Here is a 21997-nt window from a genome sequence, read left to right as displayed (position 1 = left end):
AACCCCACCTCTTTAAGGAATACCTGGGATAGGCTAAAGTATTCCTTCTAACCCCCCCCCCCCCCCCCAAATTGTAAAGTGGTTATCCCACTGGCTATAGGGTGAACGCACCAATTTGTGAGTCGCTCTGGCTAAGAGCGTCTGCTAAATGACGTTAATGTGCCCTTGAGCAAGGCACTTAACCCTAATTGCTCCTGTAAGTCGCTCTGGTTAAGAGCGTCTGCTAAATGACTAAAATGTAATGTAAAAATGTTGTAAGGTCAGAACGCTCGGATCAACTCTACTCCTCCGCCAGAGCGTCCAGTGTCCGCTCTGAACGGGCCAAGAGCAAAATGCTCTGAATTTACAAACGGACAATCTGACAACGCTATTAATTTACTTACGTCTAGATAACACTCTGAACACGCTCTGGCACTCCAGATTGAATTTACATACACACCCCTAGTGTACCAAAATGCATACTGTCCGTGTGATCGAGGCGTTACACAACTCTGCAAGCGTATTCATGTTCAAATACCGGCCGTAAAGGGAGTAAATATAGATAGTTACTAAGCGAAACTCCATACTGTATTTGGTGAGTAACGAACGTATTTTGACATTAATACGCTTTTAGAGCTGTCTAATTAGTTTGAATCGGAGCTCCTGTGCGAGACATCTCTAACCCACAGATACTGTCTGGGGCAGGGAGGACCGAGCCACATTACACGCGAGTCAGCTACTGTTAGCTAGATTACTGATGTGATGCACCGCTAGCCACTAGTTAGTTAGTAGCTAGCTAACGTTAACTATCCTAGTAGCTAATTAGTTAGCTAACAAACGGGGCTAACTGAATATTACGACATGAGATAGACGCCCCCAATCAACTCAGCAAAACAACATTGGATAGTTGCACATTTAGCTAGCTGTAAAAGTCTAGCCATTTCCCATGCACGAGCAAGTTACTGTTCGTAGCTAACGATAGCTGGCTACTAAAAAGGATAATGATATAGCTAGCTAACTGGCTAATTTGCTTGTTTGTCATTTGAAGATAAACATAATCGCCTATACTTAATTACAAGACAAAAAACACTTGCCTTTGAATGAAATATCCCTTAAACTAAACTTTTAAATTATATATATTTTTTAAGTCCTCAGGGAGTAGTAAGTTGGTTTCGCCGGCATTCGGTGGCCCCAGTATTATGTTGTTGACAGTGTAGTCCTCACGACGTTTTCCTCCGCTACTCGATGATGGCGGGAATGTGAAAATCTAGAGGAAATGATATACGAGAACACATATCCTCTCGCGATACCTAACCACGATGCGCTGATACCAAAGATGGTGGATACATGAAGATAGTTCTCTCAGGCCGTTTAGCATTGCAAAAAACGATCAGTTCTGGTCTACTTAACTGGGTGTGTCTAACATAGACACCAATGCAATAGCACCTGGGTCTGACTTTCATTGAACCAGAAAAATATCAGAAAGAAACAGCGAGTGGGGTGTCTCGCTTCCTCTTCCGTCTCTGATACAACAAACACATGAAATGCATAACTGTCTAGCTAGCTACTTATCTGTATCTACCTACCATGTAAACTAAGGATTATATTTTGTTTAAGGATTATAGCTATGTGGTTTGTGTTATAGCGTTAGACAGCTATAAAGCAGATATCCTTCTCAAACAGAACGCTACATGTTGGATTAAGCGCGCGGGTAAAAGTTCAAACGTTACAGTTCCGATATGACCATTGTAGCAAACTAAGACCAAATATAGTCTGTGCTAAAACTAAGCTAGCTTGTAGTTTTTTTTGTTTGTAGCTAGGTAGCTAGCTCAACGTTTACATTAGGTTCTCAATATCCTCCGGGAGATATCCAGACGCTTCAGACAATGCTGGCTACAGGCGCAGTAAGTTTTCAGTCTTGAATTAACTAGCTACAGTAACTAGCTAGCTACATTGTATGCCGTGTTAGCTATCAATATGCAAATTCATTGTATTGTGTTATGGTTATTTTCCGTCGCCACCAACCAGATCGATGCACAACTCGGGAGTCCAACCTGGCAGTACACATACTCCCGATGTTGTGTCGCAAAGCAATATAATCGGAGGTCTATCTAGTTTACACAACCCAAACACGTGATTGCAGTTAGCTAGTGCTTTGTAAAAATGAACTAGTTAGTCAGAGGGCAGCACACCGACCTTGATTTATCTGACGAATGATCCTAGAAAAGGTGAGAATTCGTTGGAATTGTATTACATGGTCAGATGTCATGTCTCAGGTTGGTTCACCCACTGTCCTTTTCCTCACAGGCTGCAACCACAGCCCTGGTGCAGGTGGATCGGGAGAAGATCTACCAGTGGATCAACGAGCTGTCTAGCCCAGAGACCAGGGAGAATGCCCTCCTGGAGCTCAGCAAGAAGAGGGAGTCTGTCCCTGACCTGGCGCCCATGCTCTGGCACTCCTGTGGCACCATTGCTGCCCTCCTGCAGGTACTAAATATATAATCTTCACTTACTGTAATACCTATTTCACATTACTGAGCCGAGCCAATCTGTAATGCACTTTCATAAGAGGAAAAATAGGTGGCCTTCCCTTATGTCTGTCTGTGTGTCTTAGTCATTGTGGTATGAGTTGTTGGCTCAGTTGGTAGAGCATGGCGCCAGGGTTGTTGTTCACAGCTTGCTGTTCACCCATGACTGCATGGCCAGGCACGACTCCAACACCATCATTAAGTTTGCCGACGACACAACAGTGGTAGGCCTGATCACCGACAACGATGAGACAGCCTATAGGGAGGAGGTCAGAGATCTGGCCGTGTGGTGCCAGGACAACAACCTCTCCCTCAACGTGACCAAGACAAAGGAGATGATTGTGGACTACAGGAAAAAAAAGAGGACTGAGCACGCCCCCATTCTCATCGACGGGGCTGTAGTGGAACAGGTTGAGAGCTTCAAGTTCCTTGGTGTCCACATCACCAACGAACTATCATGGTCCAAACACACCAAGACAGTCGTGAAGAGGGCACGACAAAGCCTATTCCCCCTCAGGAGACTAAAAAGATTTGGCATGGGTCCTCAGATCCTCAAAAAATTCTACAGCTGCACCATCGAGAGCATCCTGACTGGTTGCATCACCGCCTGGTATGGCAACTGCTTGGCCTCTGACCGCAAGGCACTACAGAGGGTAGTGCGTACGGCCCAGTACATCACTGGGGCAAAGCTCCCTGCCATCCAGGACCTCTATACCAGGCGGTGTCAGAGGAAGGCCCTCAAAATTGTCAAAGACTCCAGCCACCCTAGTCATAGACTGTTCTCTCTGCTACCGCACGGCAAGCGGTACCGGAGTGCCAAGTCTAGGTCCAAAAGACTTCTCAACAGCTTCTACCCCCAAGCCATAAGACTCCTGAACAGCTAATCATGGCTACCCGGACTATTTGCACTACCCCCCCACCCCATCCTTTTTACGCTGCTGCTACTCTGTTAAGTATTTATGCATAGTCACTTTAACTCTACCCACATGTACATATTACCTCAACTACCTCAACAAGCCGGTGCCCCCGCACATTGACTATGCAACGGTACCCCCCTGTATATATAGCCTCCCTACTGTCACTTTATTTTACTGTATATATAGCCTCCCTACTGTCACTTTATTTTACTTCTGCTCTTTTTTTCTCAACACTTTTTTGTTGTTGTTTTATTCTTACTTTTTTGTTTAAAATAAATGCACTGTTGGTTAAGGGCTGTAAGTAAGCATTTCACTGTAATGTCTGCACCTGTTGTATTCGGCGCATGTGACCAATAAAATTTGATTTGATTTGATTTGATTCCCACAGTGGACCAGTACGAAAAAAGAATGAAAATGTATGCACTCACTACTGTAAGTCTCTCTGGATAAGAGCATCTGCTAAATGACACAAATTTAAATGTAAAATGTTGTTGCATGAAGGTACCTACAGTGCCTCCTTAAAGACATGCTCCGGACCTTTGGCGACTACTAAGTATTTTTTAAACCTCCAGCATTGGGCTGGATGTGGCGACGTGTAGTTCATACATGCATAATCTATGAGCAGAATTACTGTCTTACCTCAATTAGCCAAGAAATCACTAGTTTGAAACCAACAGTTTTTTTGGAAGCTGTACTGCGCCATTTTCCCTAAATGTTCCCCTATGTGGGCCACCCCCCTAGCAATTCAGGTTCTAGCCAATGAGCTTCGGTCTCTCGCTATTTGAGTGACAGCTAGCAAGATGCACACACAGCAGAGCGAGATAGAGCATTGACGTGGTGCACATACTGTATCTGGACATGTGACGTAGTAGCAATTTTCAGGGACTACTTTTGGCTCGTGAGCACAACTTTCACATCTACTGACTAAAAAGTATACAAAAGTACTGGAGAATCACTTTAAAAGAGGAAAATACTTCACATTCAAATTTATTTGCATTCTGTTTCTTTCAGGAAATTGTGAACATCTACCCCTCCATAAACCCACCAACTCTGACAGCCCACCAATCCAACAGAGTATGCAACGCCCTCGCGCTCTTACAGTGTGTTGCCTCCCATCCAGAGACTCGGTAATGCACCATCTTTCTTTTCAACATGTAAATTATTGCGTTATATGTGTCACGATCTTACACATTCAAAATGTAACCACGTCCTCCTTCTCCAGGTCTGCATTTTTGGCGGCACACATTCCTCTTTTCCTCTACCCCTTCCTGCATACTGTGAGCAAGACACGCCCGTTTGAGTACCTGCGCCTCACCAGCTTAGGAGTCATAGGTAACATCCTTTTCTACCTGCATTTGTCTGCCTGATTCCAATGCACCCGATTGTTCATGGCGCAATCCTCTGGCTCATTAAAAACACCTGAATGCCTCCAACTGTAGTTTGCTCTTTGTGTGCCTGCAGGTGCTCTGGTCAAAACAGACGAACAGGAGGTGATCAACTTCCTGCTCACCACAGAGATCATCCCTCTATGCCTGCGCATCATGGAGTCAGGCAGCGAACTCTCCAAAACGGTAGCTACTCTATCAAGCTTCCGCCATATTGCTTACACCCATTATGTTACGTGCATAGAAACAGAAGGAAATGGATAACCTTTATTAATGACTTTATCTGCTTTCTCCCTTTCTCCTCACTGTCAGGTTGCTACTTTCATACTCCAAAAAATTCTGCTGGACGACACCGGGCTGGCGTACATATGCCAGACCTATGAACGCTTCTCTCACGTGGCAATGATTCTTGTAAGTATAATTTGTTTTCAGAAGAAGGTTTAGCTCAGCTGTATATACGGGTGGGTTGTTCAGCAATAAAATTAGGCACGTGCACAGATGGGGCTCTTCCTGTGCAGAGCACATGCCCATTTGCCCTTCCAGTCAACAAAGTGCCCTTTTCTGTGGTGGTATAATTTCCCACAAAATGTTAGTTTTTTTAAATATTTTTTTTGTTGTTCTTCTGAACCCACTGCCTGCAAATCATCATTAAATTCTCATCTATGCTTCAGAACCAAAAAGTTCAGCGTCTTGATTGTTGACCAATGACCAATCATCACCATTGGCACACATTTACATTTACGTCATTTAGCAGACGCTCTTATCCAGAGCGACTTACAAATTGGTGCATTCACCTTATAGCCAGTGGGACAACCACTTTACAATATGTTTTTTTTTTGGGGGGGGGGGGGGGGTAGAAGGATTACTTTATCCTATCCCAGGTATTCCTTAAAGAGGTGGGGTTTCAAGTGTCTCCGGAAGGTGGTGAGTGACTCCGCTGTCCTGGCGTCGTGAGGGAGCTTGTTCCACCATTGGGGTGCCAGAGCAGCGAACAGTTTTGACTGGGCTGAGCGGGAACTGTGCTTCCGCAGAGGTAGGGGGGCCAGCAGGCCAGAGGTGGATGAACGCAATGCCCTCGTTTGGGTGTAGGGACTGATCAGAGCCTGAAGGTACGGAGGTGCCGTTCCCCTCACAGCTCCGTAGGCAAGCACCATGGTCTTGTAGCAGATGCGCGCTTCAACTGGAAGCCAGTGGAGTGTGCGGAGGAGCGGGGTGACGTGAGAGAACTTGGGAAGGTTGAACACCAGACGGGCTGCGGCATTCTGGATGAGTTGTAGGGGTTTAATGGCACAGGCAGGGAGCCCAGCCAACAGTGAGTTGCAGTAATCCAGACGGGAGATGACAAGTGCCTGGATTAGGACCTGTGCCGCTTCCTGTGTAAGGCAAGGTCACAAAGGCACGCGCGCATTTCCAGATTAGTGACCAGAAAGAACTTGTTTCATTTCCTCAAGTTTTGCCTGGCAAAAACAGAGTAGGCCTACATTTATCATCCATATAAAATACAGTTTAGCAATCTACTACTGACTCATCTTTGCCAGAACAATAGGCTACCTGGCGATTTGATTGATACTTTTCTTATTTCAGATAGGCTTAGTTTGGGTGGCTACTGGCTATATGTCTAAAGATATGCAGCTGTAACATCGCACTGCCTTCAATATTATGGGATGAAGATCTGTAACATATTCTGGCGAATTAATTACGATATTTGTGAGGAATAACAGCTACCTGGTTGGCAAAGAGCACTCTGCAGGCAGAACATGCTTTTCATCAGGTCTCGCAAGTGACTTTTTCCACATTTTGTTGTTACAACCTGAATTTAAAATTTATTAAAATTAGTTTTTTTTGGTCACTGGCCTAGACACAATACCCCATCATGTCAAAATGGAATTATGTTTTCTGAAATCTTTTCAAATTATTTAAAAATGAAAAGCTGAAATGTCTTGAGTCAATAAGTATTCAACTCCTTTGTTATGGCATGCCTAAATAGGTTCAGTAGTAAATATTTGCTTAACAAGTCACATAAATTGCAGACTGAACCAGGAAAACCTGGTTCCGTCTGCTGTCCACCAGACACTGGGAGATGAATTCACCTTTCAGCAGGACAATAACCTAAAACACAAGGCCAAATCTACACTGGAGTTACTTGCCGAGTTATAGTTTCTTATAGTTTGAGTGGCCGAGTTATAGTTTTGACGTAAATCTGCTTGAAAATCTATGGCAAGACTTGAAAATGGCTGTCTAGCAATGACCAACAACCAATTTGACAGAGCTTGAAGAATTTTGAAAAGAATAATGGGCAGATATTGTACAGTCCTCTTAGAGACTGACCCAGAAAGACTCACAGCTGTAATCGCTGCCAAAGGTGATTCTAACATGTATTGACTCAGGGGTGTGAATACTTATGTAAATGAGATATTTCTGTATTTCATTTGAAATACATTTGCAACAATTGCTAAAAACATGTTTTCACTTTGTCATTATGGGGTATTGTGTGTAAAAAAAACATTGATTTAATGCATTTTGAATTCAGGCTATAACACAACAAAATGTGGAATAAGTCAAGGGGTATGAATACATTCTGAAGGCAATGTATATCCCTAGTTGATACTGGCTGCTAACATGAATGACTTTCAGCACAAATGCAGGTGTAAAATGCAGTTTATTTCTGTAGCCTATCTTAAGTTTTTAAAATGCATCACTGTTTTATGGCTGTAATGATAGGCTACATTTGCGCAGTGATTGTGTGCGCATGTTCGCGCCTGCACACGTGCATGTGCGTACACTGGGGGTTGCAAGTTTTGTGTCACTCCTTTTTGGGGGTCACGGGTCAAAAAGTTTGAAAACCACTGGGATACATAATTGTGGCAACAAATTGAGTTGGGTTGGATATTCTAATGGTAGGCTACAGTATTTCTTACAAGGTTCTAATTTGACTGGAATTGTGTTGGTCATTGTTAATAAGTGCAACATTTATTCCAGTTCAAAACAGTTTAGCAAAATACTTTACTCATCAGATTTTGCTGCTTTCCCTTGTTCTTGTAATAATTGCTCAAGGAGTCTGTGACCGCGGTTGCAGGATTTGTTTTGTTTTGTTGGGGTGCCCGTTTTTAGTTTGAGCACATGCCCCCCAAAAGGTCTGCATGGCCATGAACAAAACTGATGCGTTTGCAACCATGGAGCAAAACAGGCAGGGTTGGCTTAGAACAGGGGTTCCCAATCCTTTTTCCCCAGGGCCCCCTTTTTCACGTCATTTTTTATTTTTTATTATTGTTTATTGATAAAGGCTATATTAAATACACCACCAGATAGATTTTGCTTAAAGGGGACCTTGGAAAATGTTGTTTTGAAGCTAATTTCCTGCAATTATATGTGGTTTAACAAGACTCATGACATCTTTTAGGTAGGATATTTAATGGTAATCCCATCAATAATGGATAGGGAAAATAGTCTAGACCTGATTTCCCCTAATATTATTCCGCTACCAAATATGTTTTATTAGGATAATTAATACAGTGGTTCCCAACCTTTTTTGGGTACTGTACCCCTAAAACACTTTGACCGGCCTGAAGTACCCCCTCATGCATGTGTGACCGGCGTGATTCCTAAATGAGATGTAAATTTGACAAAAATGTGGTTAACGCACGCAGTCAAGTTTGGCAGACTTGTTTTCGATGTCAGGGAAGTAGGAGTTGAACTCACTGTTGAGTTTGGATAAATGTGAGCTTACTATCTGCACCATAGGAGCTCTGTCAACATCACCTGTACAAAGGTAGGTGTCAAGCTGCTGGAAACAACTTACATCCTCATCTTCACATTTCCTCTCCCAGAGTTTGATCTTCTTCATGAATCCACACACTTTGTCATACATGTTTAGAATGTGTGTGTCTTTACCTTGCAGAGTTTGATTCAGGTTGTTAAGTTTGCTGAACACATCAGCAAGATCAGCAAGGCGGGCTCCCCAGTCTGTGTCCTCGAACACAGCCACAAGGGGGTGTGAGTGCTCAGACAGAAAATTACTCAAAAAGCCTCTTGTAGCGTTTTCTCTCTGGGTAGCCAACGGACGTCAGTGTGAAGCAGTAGCTGCTGGTGCTCAGTCCCACTGTCATCACAGAGCCTTTCAAACAGTCGGTGATTCAGAGGCCTGGACATGATAAAGTTAATCACTTTCACTGCGTCATTCAAAACATAATGTAACTCAGGACTCGTTCTCTTTCTGGCCAATGACTCTGTGAATGATACAGTGGGATTCTTTATGTGGGCAATTAATAATTTCACTATCCCAGGCATTGTTGCAGCACGATCCGTGCTCACATGAACACAGGATTTGCAATCCAGATTGTGCTCTGAGAAAAAACTGTCAATAACGTCAAACACATCCTCACCCGTAGTTCTCCCCCGTTAGCTTCTTGAAGAATAGAATGTGCTCATTAATTTCCGAAATGACTCTATCGGAAAAACGCAATCAACTGGGCTTCCCCACTGACATCAGTCGATTCGTCCAACTGCAGAGAAAATGGACCGGAATTATTATATTTTTTTCACCAATTGTTCAACGCCCATGTCATCGATCCTACGGCACACCGTGATATTTGACAATGGAACAGTCTGAAGTGCTGCTGTCTTATCAATCATAGTTTCTGCGAGAACAACAGCAGCAGGCACTCTAGCGCGCGGAGCAATGGATCACGTGCACTTGGCGCGAGCAGAGGCTCAAACATTGAGCCAACCCGCGGGCAGAGGCCAGATAGACAGAGCGATGCGCACACGCCGAAACTAAAGTTTTAAAAAAGTAGGCCTATCAAAATAAAATAACTAGAGATTTCACACCAGTGACCTCAGTAAATGTTTTCCTGCTTATAATAATTGAAATAACTTAAATATATAATATTTTGAGGTAATATCTTTCCCAATATTGTTTTCCTTCACATTTTTGAAAATCTTCCCAAGTACCCCCTGGGGACTGCCCACATCGCTAGGGGTAGGCGTACCCCCGGTTGGGAAACACTGGGATAATTTATGATCCCTCAATTTAATTATACATATTCTCTTTTACAGAAAGTGATTAGATCAATTGATAGCGACAGTCACACATTGTATAAGATTACTTCATAAGCAAAGACCAAGGTATTTGTCTCCTACTTTAGGTCATAGCTCTGCTTCTGAATGTTGTTGAGACACACCAAAGATAATGCCATGTGCATCAGTCGCGTCTGTTTCTTTTCCCCCCTAAAAAAAACCTCCCTAGTCCTTGCTTATGACAAGCATACACATAACATGATGCAGCCACCACTATGCTTGAAAATATGAAGAGTTACAGTTCCTATAAGGAAATCAGTCGATTGAAATAAATAAATGAGGCCCTAATCTATGGATTTCACATGACTGGGAATACAGATATGCATCTGTTGGTCACAGATAACAAAATAAAATAAAAAAAGATAGGGGCATGGATCAGAAAACCAGTCAGTATCTGGTGTGACCACCATTTGCCTCATGCAGCGCAACATATTCTATGTATGTGGACACCTGCTCGTCGAAAATATCATTACAAACTCATGGGCATTAATATGGAGTTGGTCCCCCCTTTGCTGCTATAACAGCCTCCACTCTTCTGGGAAGGCTTTCCACTAGATGTTGGATCATTACTGCGGGGACTTCCTTTCAGCCACGAGCACTGGTTGGGCAATGATGTTGGGCGATTAGGCCTGGCTCGCAGTCGGCGTTCCAATTCATCCCAAACATGTTCGATGGAGTTGAGGTCAGGGCTCTGTGCAAGCCAGTCAAGTTCTTCCACACCGATCTCGACAAACCATTTCTGTATGGACCTCGCTTTGTGCACGGAGGTACCGGCACAGAGTCAATGTGCGGGGGCACAGGTTAGTCGAGGTAATTGAGGTAATATGTACATGTAGGTAGAGGTAAATGGTGCCGACAGAGAAGGCTGCCTTGCTTCTAGCTCTTAGGAAACTTTGCAGGATTATTATTTATATTATTTCTTACGTTATTAGGCCCAACAATTATTTTTGTTATTACATACAGCCGGGAAGAACTATTGGATATCAGAGCGGCGGTAACTCACCAGCACTACCAGCATTACAACCAGGAATACGACTTTCCCGAAGCAGATCCTTTGTTCGCACCCCCCAGGGCAATTGAACTGATTCCAGGGGCCGACCCAAAACAACGCCGGAGGAGAGGTACTAGGAGTGGTCTTCTAGTCCGACTTAGGAGGCGTGCACACCACCCACTACTTCTGAGTATATTACTCGCTAATGTCTCTGGATAATAAAGTTGACGAGCTCAGGGCGTGGGTTTCTTTCCAGAGAGACATCAGGGATTGAAACTCAGGATATACTGTCCGAGTCAGTCCAGCCAGTTGGGTTCTCAGTTCATCGCGCAGACAGGAATAAATATCTCTCCGGGAAGCAGAAGAGTGGAGGTGTATGTTTTATGATTAACGACTCATGGTGTAATTGTGATAACATACAGGAACTCAAGTCCTTTTGTTCACCCAACCTAGAATATCTCACAATCAAATGCCGACCGTATTATCTCCCAAGATAATTTTATTTGATTATAGTCAAGGTCGTGTACAGTCATGATCAAAAGTTTTGAGAATGACCCAAGTATTGGTCTTCACAAAGTTTGCTGCTTCAGTGTTTTTAGATATTTTTGTCAGATGTTACTATGGTATACTGAAGTATAATTACAAGCATTCCATAAGTGTCAAAGGTTTTTATTGACAATTACATGAAGTTTATGCAAAGAGTCAATATGTGCAGTGTTGACCCTTCTTTTTCAAGACCTCTGCAATCCGCCCTGGCATGCTGTCAATTAACTTCTGGGCCACATCCTGACTGATGGCAGCCCATTCTTGCATAATCAATGCTTGGAGTTTGTCAGAATTTGTGGGTTTTTGTTTGTCCACCTGCCTCTTGAGGATTGACCACAAGTTCTCAATGGGATTAAGGTCTGGGGAGTTTCCTGGCCATGGACCCAAAATGTCGATGTTTTGTTCCCCGAGCCACTTAGTTATCACTTTTGCCTTATGGCAAGGTGCTCCATCATGCTGGAAAAGGCATTGTTCGTCACCAAACTGTTCTTGGATGGTTGGGAGAAGTTGCTCTTGGAGGATGTGTTGGTACCATTCTTTATTCATGGCTGTGTCCTTAGAAAAATTGTGAGTGAGCCCACTCCCTTGGCTGAGAAGCAACCCCACACATGAATGGTCTCAGGATGCTTTACTGTTGGCATGACACAGGATTGATGGTAGCGCTCAACTTGTCTTCTCCAGACAAGCTTTTATCCGAATGCCCCAAACAATCGGAAAGGGAATTCATCAGAGACAATGACTTTACCCCAGTCCTCAGCAGTCCAATCCCTGTACCTTTTGCAGAATATCAGTCTGTCCCTGATGTTTTTCCTGGAGAGAAGTGGCTTCCTCACTGCCCTTCTTGACACCAGGCCATCCTCCAAATGTCTTCGCCTCACTGTGCGTGCAGATGCACTCACACCTGCCTGCTGCCATTCCTGAGCAAGCTCTGCACTGGTGGTGCCCCGATCCCACAGCTGAATCAACTTTAGGAGACGGTCCTGGTGCTTGTTGGACTTTCTTGGGCGCCCTGAAGCCTTCTTCACAACAATTGAACCTCTCTCCTTGAAGTTCTTGATGATCCGATAAATGGTTGATTTAGGTGCAATCTTACTAGCAGCAATATCCTTGCCTGTGAAGCCCTTTTTGTGCAAAGTAATGATGACGGCACGTGTTTCCTTGCAGGTAACCATGGTTAACAGAGGAAGAACAATGATTTCAAGCACCACCTTCTTTTTTAAGCTTCCAATCTGTTATTCTAACTCAATCAGCATGACGGAGTGATCTCCAGCCTTGTCCTCGTCAACACTCTCACCTGTGTTAACGAGAGAATCACTGACATGATATCAGCTGGTCCTTTTGTGGCACGGCTGAAATGTAGTGGAAATGTTTTTTGGGGATTAAGTTCATTTTCATGGAAAAGAGGGACTTTGCAATTCATCTGATCACTCTTCATAACATTCTGGAGTAGATGCAAATTGCCATCATCAAAACTGAGGCAGCAGACTTTGTGAAAATTAATATTTGTGTCATTCTCATGTTTTGACCACGACTGTATATCCCCCCCTTAAGCCGATAACACGACGTCCCGCAAAGAACTTCACTGGACTTTATGCAAACTGGAAAACACATATCCTGAGGCTTCATTTATTGTAGCTGGGGATTTTAACAAAGCAAATTTAAGGAAAAGGCTACCGAAGTTCTATCAAAACATCAACTGTAGTACTTGCGCTGCTATAACACTGGACCACTGCTACTCCAACTTCCGGGATGCATACAAGGCCCTCCCCCAACCCTCCTTTCGGCAAATCTGACCACGACTCCATTTTGTTCCTCCCTTCCTAGAGGCAGAAACTCAAACGACAAGTACCCGTGCTTAGGACTATTCAACGCTGGTCTGACCAATCGGAATCCACGCTTCAAGATTGTTTTGATCACGTGGACTGGGATATGTTCTGGGTAGCTTCGGAGAATAATATTGACGTATATACTGATACGGTGACTGAGTTTATCAGGAAGTGTATAGGAGATGTTGTACCCACTGTGACTGTTAAAACCTACCCTAACCAGAAACCGTGGATAGATGGCAGCATTTGCGCAAAACTGAAAGAGCAAACCACCACATTTAACCATGGCAAGGTGACTGGGAATATGGCAGAATATAAACAGTGTAGTTTTTCCCTCCGCAAGGCAATCAAACAGGAAAAACTTCAGTATAGGGACAAAGTGGAGTCGCAATTCAACGGCTCAGACACGAGACGTATGTGGCAGGGTCTACAGACAATCACGGACTACAAAAGGAAAGCCAGCCATGTCGCGGGCACCGACGTCTTACTTCCGGACAAGCTAAACACCTTCTTTGCCCGCTTTGAGGATAATACAGTGCCACCGACGCGGCCCGCTACCAAGGACTGTGGGCTCTCCTTCGCGTGTTAACCCTCGCAAGGCTGCCGGCCCAGATGGCATCCCTAGCCGCGTCCTCAGAGCATGCGCAAACCATCTGGCTGGTGTGTTTACGAACATATTCAATCTCTCCCTATCCCAGTCTGCTGTCCCCACATGCTTCAAGATGGCCACCATTGTCCCTGTACCCAAGAAAGCATAGGTAACTGAACTAAATGACTATGAAGTGCTTTGAGAGACTAGTCAAGGATCATATCACCTCTACCTTACCTGCCACCCTAGACCCACTTCAATTTGCTTACCGCTCCAATAGATCCACAGACGATGCAATCACCATCACACTGCACACTGCCCTATCCCATCTGGACAAGAGGAATACCTATGTAAGAATACTGTTTATTGACTATAGCTCAGCATTCAACACCATATTACCCTCCAAACTCATCATTAAGCTTGAGGCCCTGGGTCTCAACCCCGCCCTGTGCAACTGGGTCCTGGACTTCCTGACGGGCCGCCCCCAGGTGGTGAAGGTAGGAAACAACATCTCCACTTCGCTGATCCTCAACACTGGGGCCCCACAAGGGTGCATGCTCAGCCCCCTCCTGTACTCCCTGTTCACCCATGACTGCGTGGCCAAGCATGCCTCCAACTCAATCATCAAGTTTGCAGACGACACAACAGTAGTAGGCTTGATTAACAACAATGACGAGACAGCCTACAGGGAGGAGGTGAGGGCTCCGGGAGTGTGGCGCCAGGAAAATAACCTCCCTTTCAACGTCAACAAAACAAAGGAGATGATCGTGGACTTCAGGAACCAGCAGAGGGAACACCTCCCTATCCACATCGACGGGACCGTAGTGGAGAAGGTGGAAAGTTCCTCGGCGTACATATCACTGACAAACTGAAATGGTCCAACCACACAGACAGTGTGGTGAAGAAGGCTGAAGGAATGTGGCTTGGCACCTAAAACCCTCACAAACTTTTCCAGATGCACAATTGAGAGCATCTTGTCGGGCTGTATCACCGCCTGGTACGGCAACTGCACCACCCGCAACCGCAGGGCTCTCCAGAGGGTGGTGCGGTCTGCCCAACGCATCACCGGGGGCAAACTACCAGCCCTCCATGACACCTACAGCACCTGATGTCACAGGAAGGCCAAAAAGATCATCAAGGACAACAACCAACCGAGCCACTGCCTGTTCATCCAGCTATCATCCAGAAGGCGAGTTCAGTACAGGTGCATCAAAGCTGGGACCGAGAGACTGAAAAACAGCTTCTATCTCAAGGCCATCAGACTGTTAAATAGCCTTCAGTAGCATATTAGAGGCTGCTGCCTATATACATAGATTAGAAATCACTGGCCACTTTAATAATGTTTACATATCTTGCATTACTCATCTCATATGTATATACTGTATTATATACTATTCTACTGTATCTTAGTCTATGCCGCTCTGACATTGCTTGTCCATATATTTATTTATATATTCTTAATTCCATTGCTTTACTTAGATTTGTGTGTATTGGGTATATGTTGTGAAATTGTTAGTTACTTGTTAGATATACTGCACTGTCGGAGCTAGAAACACAAGCATTTCGCTACACCCGCAATAACATCTGTGTGTCTGACCAATAAAATTTGATTTGATGCTGAGACAGGAAAGGGCCTTCCCCAAACTGTTTACACAAAGTTGGACACACAGAATTATCTAGAATGTCATTGTATGTTGTGTCGTTAAGATTTCCCTTCACTGGAACTAAGGGGCCTAGTCCGAACCATGAAAAACAGCCCCAAACCATTATTCTTCCTCCACCAAACTTTACAGTTGGCGCTATGCATTCGGGCAGGTAGCGTTCTTCTGGCATCCACCAAACCCAGATTCGACAGTCGGACTGCCAGATGGTGAAGCATGATTCATCATTCCAGAGAACGCGTTTCCACTGCTCCAGAGTCCAATGGCGGCGAGCTTTACACCACTCCAGCCGACACTTGTGATTTCGCTTGTGTGCGGCTGCTCGGCCATGGAAACCCATTTCATGAGGCTCCCGATGGACAGTTCTTGTGCTGACGTTTCTTCCAGAGGCAGTTTGGTATTCGCTAGTAAGTGTTGCAACCGAGGACAGGCGATTTTTACGCACTTGGACACTCGGCGGTCTCGTTCTGTGAGCTTGTGTGACCTACCACTTCGCAGCTGAGCCGTTGTTGCTCCTAGACGTTTCCACTTCACAATAACAGCACTTACAGTTGACCGGGGCAGCTCTAGCAGGTTAGAAATTTGCCGAACTGACTTGTTGGAAAGGTAGCATCCTATGACGGTGCCACGTTGAAAGTCACTGAGCTCTTCGGTACGGGCCATTCTACTGCCAATGTTTGTCTATGGAGATTGCAGGCTGTGTGCTCGATTTTATACACCTGTCAGCAACGGGTGTGGCTGAAATAGCCGAAGACACTAATTTGAATGGGTGTCCATATACCTTTGGCCATGTAGTGTATCTCCTTCGCATAGATTTGATCAGGCTGGTGATTGTGGAATGTTGTCCCGGTTATTGGATATTGGCGGGAACTGGAAAACGCTGTCATACACGTCGATCCAGAGAATCTCAAACATGCTGAATGAGTGACATGTCTGATGTGTATGCAGGGCAACTAGGACATTTTCAGCTTCCAGGAATTGTGTACAAATCCTTGCGACATGGGACCGTGCATTATCATGCTGAAACATGAGGTGATGGCGGCGGATGAATGGCACGACAATGGGCCTCAGGATCTCGTCACGGTATCTCTGTGCATTGAAATCGCCATCGATAAAATACAATTGTGTTCGTTGTCCGTAGCTTGTGCCTGCCCATACCATAAGCCCACCGCCACCATGGGGCACTCTGTTCACAACGTTGACATCAGCAAACCGCTCGCCCACATGACGCCATACACGTGGTCTGTTGTTGTGAGGCCGTTTGGACGTACTGCCAAATTCTCTAAAATGACATTGGATGCGGCTTATGGTAGAGAAAGGAACATTACATTCTCTGGCAACAGCTCTTGTGGACATTCCTGCAGTCAGCATGCCATTGCACGCTCCCTCAAATTGATACATCTGTGGCATTGTGTTTTTTGACAAAACTGCACATTTTAGAGTGGCCTTTAATTGTCCTCAGCACAAGGTGCACCTGTATAATGATCATGCTGTTTAATCGTTTTTTTGATATGCCACAACTGTCAGGTGGATGGATTATCTTGGCAAAGGAGACATGCTCACTAACAGGGATGTAAACAAATTTGTGCAGAAAATTTGTGATATACGCTTTTTGTGCTTATGGAACATTTCTGAGATATTTTATTGAAACATGGGACAAACACTTGCATTCATATTTTTGTTCAGTGTATTTTGCCATAACAAAAGGGTTGAATACTTATTGACTCGAGACATTTCAGCTTTTCTAAAAATATAATTCCACTTTGACATTATGGGGTATTGTGTGAAGCCCAGTGACACAAAATGGCAATTTAATCAATTTTAAATTCAGGCTGTAACACAACAAAATGTGGAACAAGTCAACTGGTGTGAATACTTTCTGAAGGCACTATACTATTGTGTTTGTGTGTGTTTTAAGAGGGGGTATGTGTCACCCCAAACATGTTGATTCTCCTCTTTATTTTCAGGGAAAAATGGTGCTGCAGCTGTCGAAGGAACCATCTGCACGTCTGCTGAAACATGTTGTACGCTGCTACCTTCGCCTCTCTGATAATCCAAGGTAAATAAAGAGTGGTAACAGCACTTTAAAGAGATTCTCAGGTGCTTTTGTATACAAGCAAAAAATTGGTCCCTGAAAAATGCATACTACGTAACATATGTGCAGATGTGTGCACTATGTCATTGCTCTCTCTCGCTCTGCTCTTTGTGCATCTTGCTAGCTGTCACTCAAATGGTGAGGGGCTGAAGCTCATTGGCTGGAACTCGAATTGCTAGTGGCTGGCCCACGTGGGGGAAAATGGTGGGAAGATGGCTTCCCACTACTTTCAGAAAACAGTTGCTTTCAAACTAGGGATTTTGAGGCTAATTGAGGTAATTATTCTCATAGATTATGCATGTATGTATTAGGCTTACAAATTGACACATCCAGCCCAAAGTGGGAGGTTTAAAAATACATACTAGTCGCCAATGTTCCGGAGCATGTCTAATTAACACCAGCAGGTATAGGCTTATGCATTATGATGCAGTTATAATGGACTGTAAGACTTGTTATAAGCATGTATGACGCCATTATAATGTCTTAGTACCTTCTCATAATGATCTTGTCTAAAATGTGCAGAATCTTAATATATGAGATATTAGAAAGAGGAAGCTTCCCTTGTTCTCTTCGTCTCTTCATGTCCACTGAGAGGAGCTGTGCCATGAATGTCATTTAAATCAGGAGGTCACTGTGTCAGTCAGAGATACAGTGCATTCGGAAAGTATTCAGACCCCTTCCATTTTTCCACATTTTGTTACGTTACAGCCTTATTCTAAAATGGATTACATTTTTCAAAAAATCCTCATCAATCTATACACAATACCCCATAATGAAAAAGTGAAAGCAGGTTTTTAGACATTTTTGCAAATGTATTAAAAACAAGTAACAAAAATACCTTATTTACATAAGTATTCAGACCCTTTGCTATGAGACTCTAAATTGAGCTCAGGTGCATCCTGTTTCCATTGATCATCCTTGAGATGTTTCTTCAACTTGATTGGAGTCCACCTGTGCTAAATTCAATTGATTGGACATGATTTGAAAAGGCACACACCTGTCTATATAAGGTCCAACAGTTGACAGTGCATGTCAGAGAAAAAACCAAGCCATGAGGTCAAAGCAATTGTCCGTAGAGCTCCGAGACAGGATTGTGTCGAGGCACAGATCTGGGGAATTGTACCAAGAAATGTCTGCAGCATTGAAGGTCCCGAAGAACACAGTGGCCGTCATTCTTAAATTAAAGAAGTTTGGAACCACTTGGTCAGGGAGGTGACCAAGAACCCGATGGTCACTCTGACGGAGATGGGAGAACATTCCAGAAGGTCAACCATCTCTGCAGCACTCCACTAATTTGGCCTTTATGGTAGAGTGGCCAGACGGAAGCCACTCTTCAGTAAAAGGCACATGACAGCCCGCTTGGAGTTTGCCAAAAGGCACCTAAAGGACTCTCAGACCATGAGAAACAAGATTCTCTGGTCTGATGAAACCAAGATTGAACTCTATGGCCTGAATGCCAAGCATCACGTCTGGAGGAAACCTGGCATGGACTGGGAGACTAGTCACGATCGAGGGAAAGATTAATGGAGCAAGGTACAGAGAGAGCTCAGGACCTAAGCACACAGCCAAGACAATGCAGGAGTGGCTTCGGGACAAGTCTCTGAATGTCCTTGAGTGGCCAAGCCAAAGCCTGGACTTGAACCCGATCTAACATCTCTGGAGAGACCTGAAAATAGCTGTGCAGTGACGCTCCCCATCCAACCTGACAGAGCTTGAGAGGATCTGCAGAGAAGAATGGGAGAAACTCTCCAAATACAGGTGTGCCAAGCTTGTAGCATCATACCCAAGAAGACTTGATGCTGTAATCGCTGCCAAAGGTGCTTCAACAAAGTACTGAGTAAAGGGTCTGAATACTTATGTAAATGTCTTATTTAAGTTTTGTATTTTTAATAAATGTGCAAAATGTATACAAACCTGTTTTTGCTTTGTCATTATGGGGTATTTTGTGTAGATTGAAGATTAAAACAATTTAATCAATTTTAGAATAAGTCTGTAACGTAACAAAATGTGGAAAAAGTCAAGGGGTCTGAATACTTTCCGAATGCTAGGACTGAAAAAAGTGAAACCAATGTGATGGAACTATACCAACAGGGGCAAATGTCAGATAGGCTGGTGCATTTTTTGCCCAGTGGGCCTGTCTAACTTTTTAGTTTTTTTTTAGCAAAATGATCATTATCTGGCTAATACTGGGGGCCTCAAGGAAAACATGTATTTACCAGCAAACAAAAACTGCTAGTTGTAAATGACAGATTCTGACTTAAGACATTTTCCTCAAAGAGTCTATTCCTGAAATCAAGCCATTACTGAGCTCTTTCCACATAGCATGTAGTGCCTTTTCCACATGAAAATGATAGACGCTGCTTGTTAGAACATCAGTTTTTTTAATACAACACATTGAAGTAAACAAAAAAGATGGTGGTGACTCATTGCCTGGCTACCTACACTCCTTGCTCCAGCCAAACGTTACGCCACACCCATGGACATTAGTTTCTTCTGGCGCAGTGAGTCTGGATCTGAGTACCTCCCCGACCCTTCACCGAATGTGGAAAAACCTGATGACTTTGTTTTGTACAACGCCCCTCGTGCCCCTCGTCACCACAAACGACTTAAATAATGGCAGTCTCAGACTAAAGTGTGTAGTGACGACAGAGCAGTGGAATGTATGCACGCATGACTGTAAGTCGCTTTGGATAAAAGCGTCTGCTAAATGGCATTATTATTATTATTAGTTCAAAATGTTGAGTTGATGTCTGAAATCATGCATGCAAGATTAACATAATAATAAGTATAGAGCTTTTAATTACAGCGTTATCTTAAAGCTCTATTGAGGGAAAAAAAATGTTTTATACAATATGACCTGCTGTTTTGAAGATCGATGGTACCTCTCCGGTCAGTAGCAGTGCTGCCAACTCACACATTGGGCGTGAGACACACACATTTGACTCTCTTCACACGCTCACACGTCACACCTTTTATTTCTCACGCATGTAATAAAATCTTTTTTTTTTTAAAGTAATGCCTTTATTTTCTAATTAATTCAGTGCGTTAACTTTTCAACTGTGCATTCAAATAGATTTTAAATCGGAGGATATGAGTCTGGAATTCTACATCACAAGCAATGTAACCGCGGCAGATTCACCCTGGAGATCCTTAATTTTCCTTCCACCACACTATGAACCGCGGCAGATTGAAACTTGTGATTGGTTTAGTAAGGGTCCAAGACCAAGGCGATTGGATGCGTGTTTGTAAAGAAACGTCCCTCACCATTAGAGCCTATTGCATCCATGGCTAGTGCTGAGCAATTAACGTTTTTTCAAAAACAGGCGCCTCAACAGTGAAGAGGTGACTCCGGGATGCTGACCTTCTAGGCAGAGTTGCAAAGAAAAAGCCAAATATCAGACTGCCCATCTTAATCTTTTCATTTTATTGGCCAGTCTGAGATATAGGCTTTTTCTTTGCAACTCTGCCTAGAAGGTCAGCATCCCGGAGTCGCCTCTTCACTGTTGACGTTGAGACTGGTGTTTTGGGTTACTATTTAATGAAGCTGCCAGTTGATGACCTGTTTCTCAAACTAGACACTCTAATGTATTTGTCCTCTTGCTCAGTTGTGCACCGGGACCTCCCACTCCTCTTTCTATTCTGGTTAGAGACAGTTTGCGCTGTTCTGTGAAGGGAGTAGTACACAGCGTTGTACGAGATCTTCAGTTTCTTGGCAATTTCTTGCATGGAATAGCCTTCATTTCTCAGAAAAGGAATAGACTGACGAGTGTCAGAAGAAAGTTATTTGTTTCTGGCCATTTTGAGCCTGTAATCGAACCCATAATTGCTGATGCTCCAGGTACTCAACTAGTCTCAAGAAGGCCAGTTTTATTGCTTCTTTAATCAGCACAACAGTTTTCAGCTGTGCTAACATAATTGCAAAAGGGTTTTCTAATGATCAATTAGCCTTTTAAAATGATAAACTTGGATTAGCAAACACAACGTGCCATTGGAACACAGGACTGATGGTTGCTGATAATGGGCCTCTGTACGCCTATGTAGATATTCCATAAACAATCTGCCGTTTCCAGCTACAGTAGCTATTTACAACATTAACAATGTCTACACTGTATTTCTGATGAATTTGATGTTATTTTAATGGACAAAAAAAATGCTTTTCTTTAGAAAACAAGGAAATGTCTAAGTGATCACAATCTTTTGAACGGTAGTATATACAGTCCTGGTCAAAAGTTTTGAGAATGACACAAGTATTGGTCTTCACAAAGTTTGCCGCTTCAGTGTTTTTAGATATTTTTGTCAGATTTTACTATGGTATACTGAAGTATAATTACAAGCATTCCACAAGTGTCAAAGGCTTTTATTGTCAATTACATTAAGTTTATGCAAAGAGTCAATATTTGCAAT

At 43.6% G+C, this 21997-nt stretch overlaps 1 protein-coding gene across 2 annotated transcripts in view; it reads left to right on the top strand.

Annotated features, from left to right (window-relative positions):
- Nucleotides 1-1297: 1297 nt before the first annotated feature.
- LOC311129549 (CCR4-NOT transcription complex subunit 9-like) overlaps nucleotides 1298-21997 on the top strand; it is a 26469-nt gene continuing 5769 nt past the window's right edge. The window contains exons 1-7 of one of the 2 annotated variants that reach the window (XM_084161857.1): nucleotides 1298-1883; nucleotides 2287-2466; nucleotides 4436-4551; nucleotides 4647-4756; nucleotides 4886-4995; nucleotides 5122-5220; nucleotides 17466-17557. In XM_084161857.1, coding sequence (XP_084017983.1) covers nucleotides 1866-1883; nucleotides 2287-2466; nucleotides 4436-4551; nucleotides 4647-4756; nucleotides 4886-4995; nucleotides 5122-5220; nucleotides 17466-17557 — 725 coding nt within the window. In that variant the 5' untranslated portion in view covers nucleotides 1298-1865. Of the gene's footprint in view, nucleotides 2208-2286; nucleotides 2467-4435; nucleotides 4552-4646; nucleotides 4757-4885; nucleotides 4996-5121; nucleotides 5221-17465; nucleotides 17558-21997 lie in introns of both variants that reach the window. The other variant, XM_084161858.1, reaches the window with a different exon arrangement.

Source organism: Coregonus lavaretus (assembly GCF_964263955.1).
Source record: "Coregonus lavaretus genome assembly, chromosome: 5".
In the NCBI taxonomy this organism is placed as follows: Eukaryota; Metazoa; Chordata; class Actinopteri; order Salmoniformes; family Salmonidae; genus Coregonus; species Coregonus lavaretus.
Note: the sequence above shows the minus strand (reverse complement) of the source record. Positions and strands in the feature narration are given on the sequence as shown.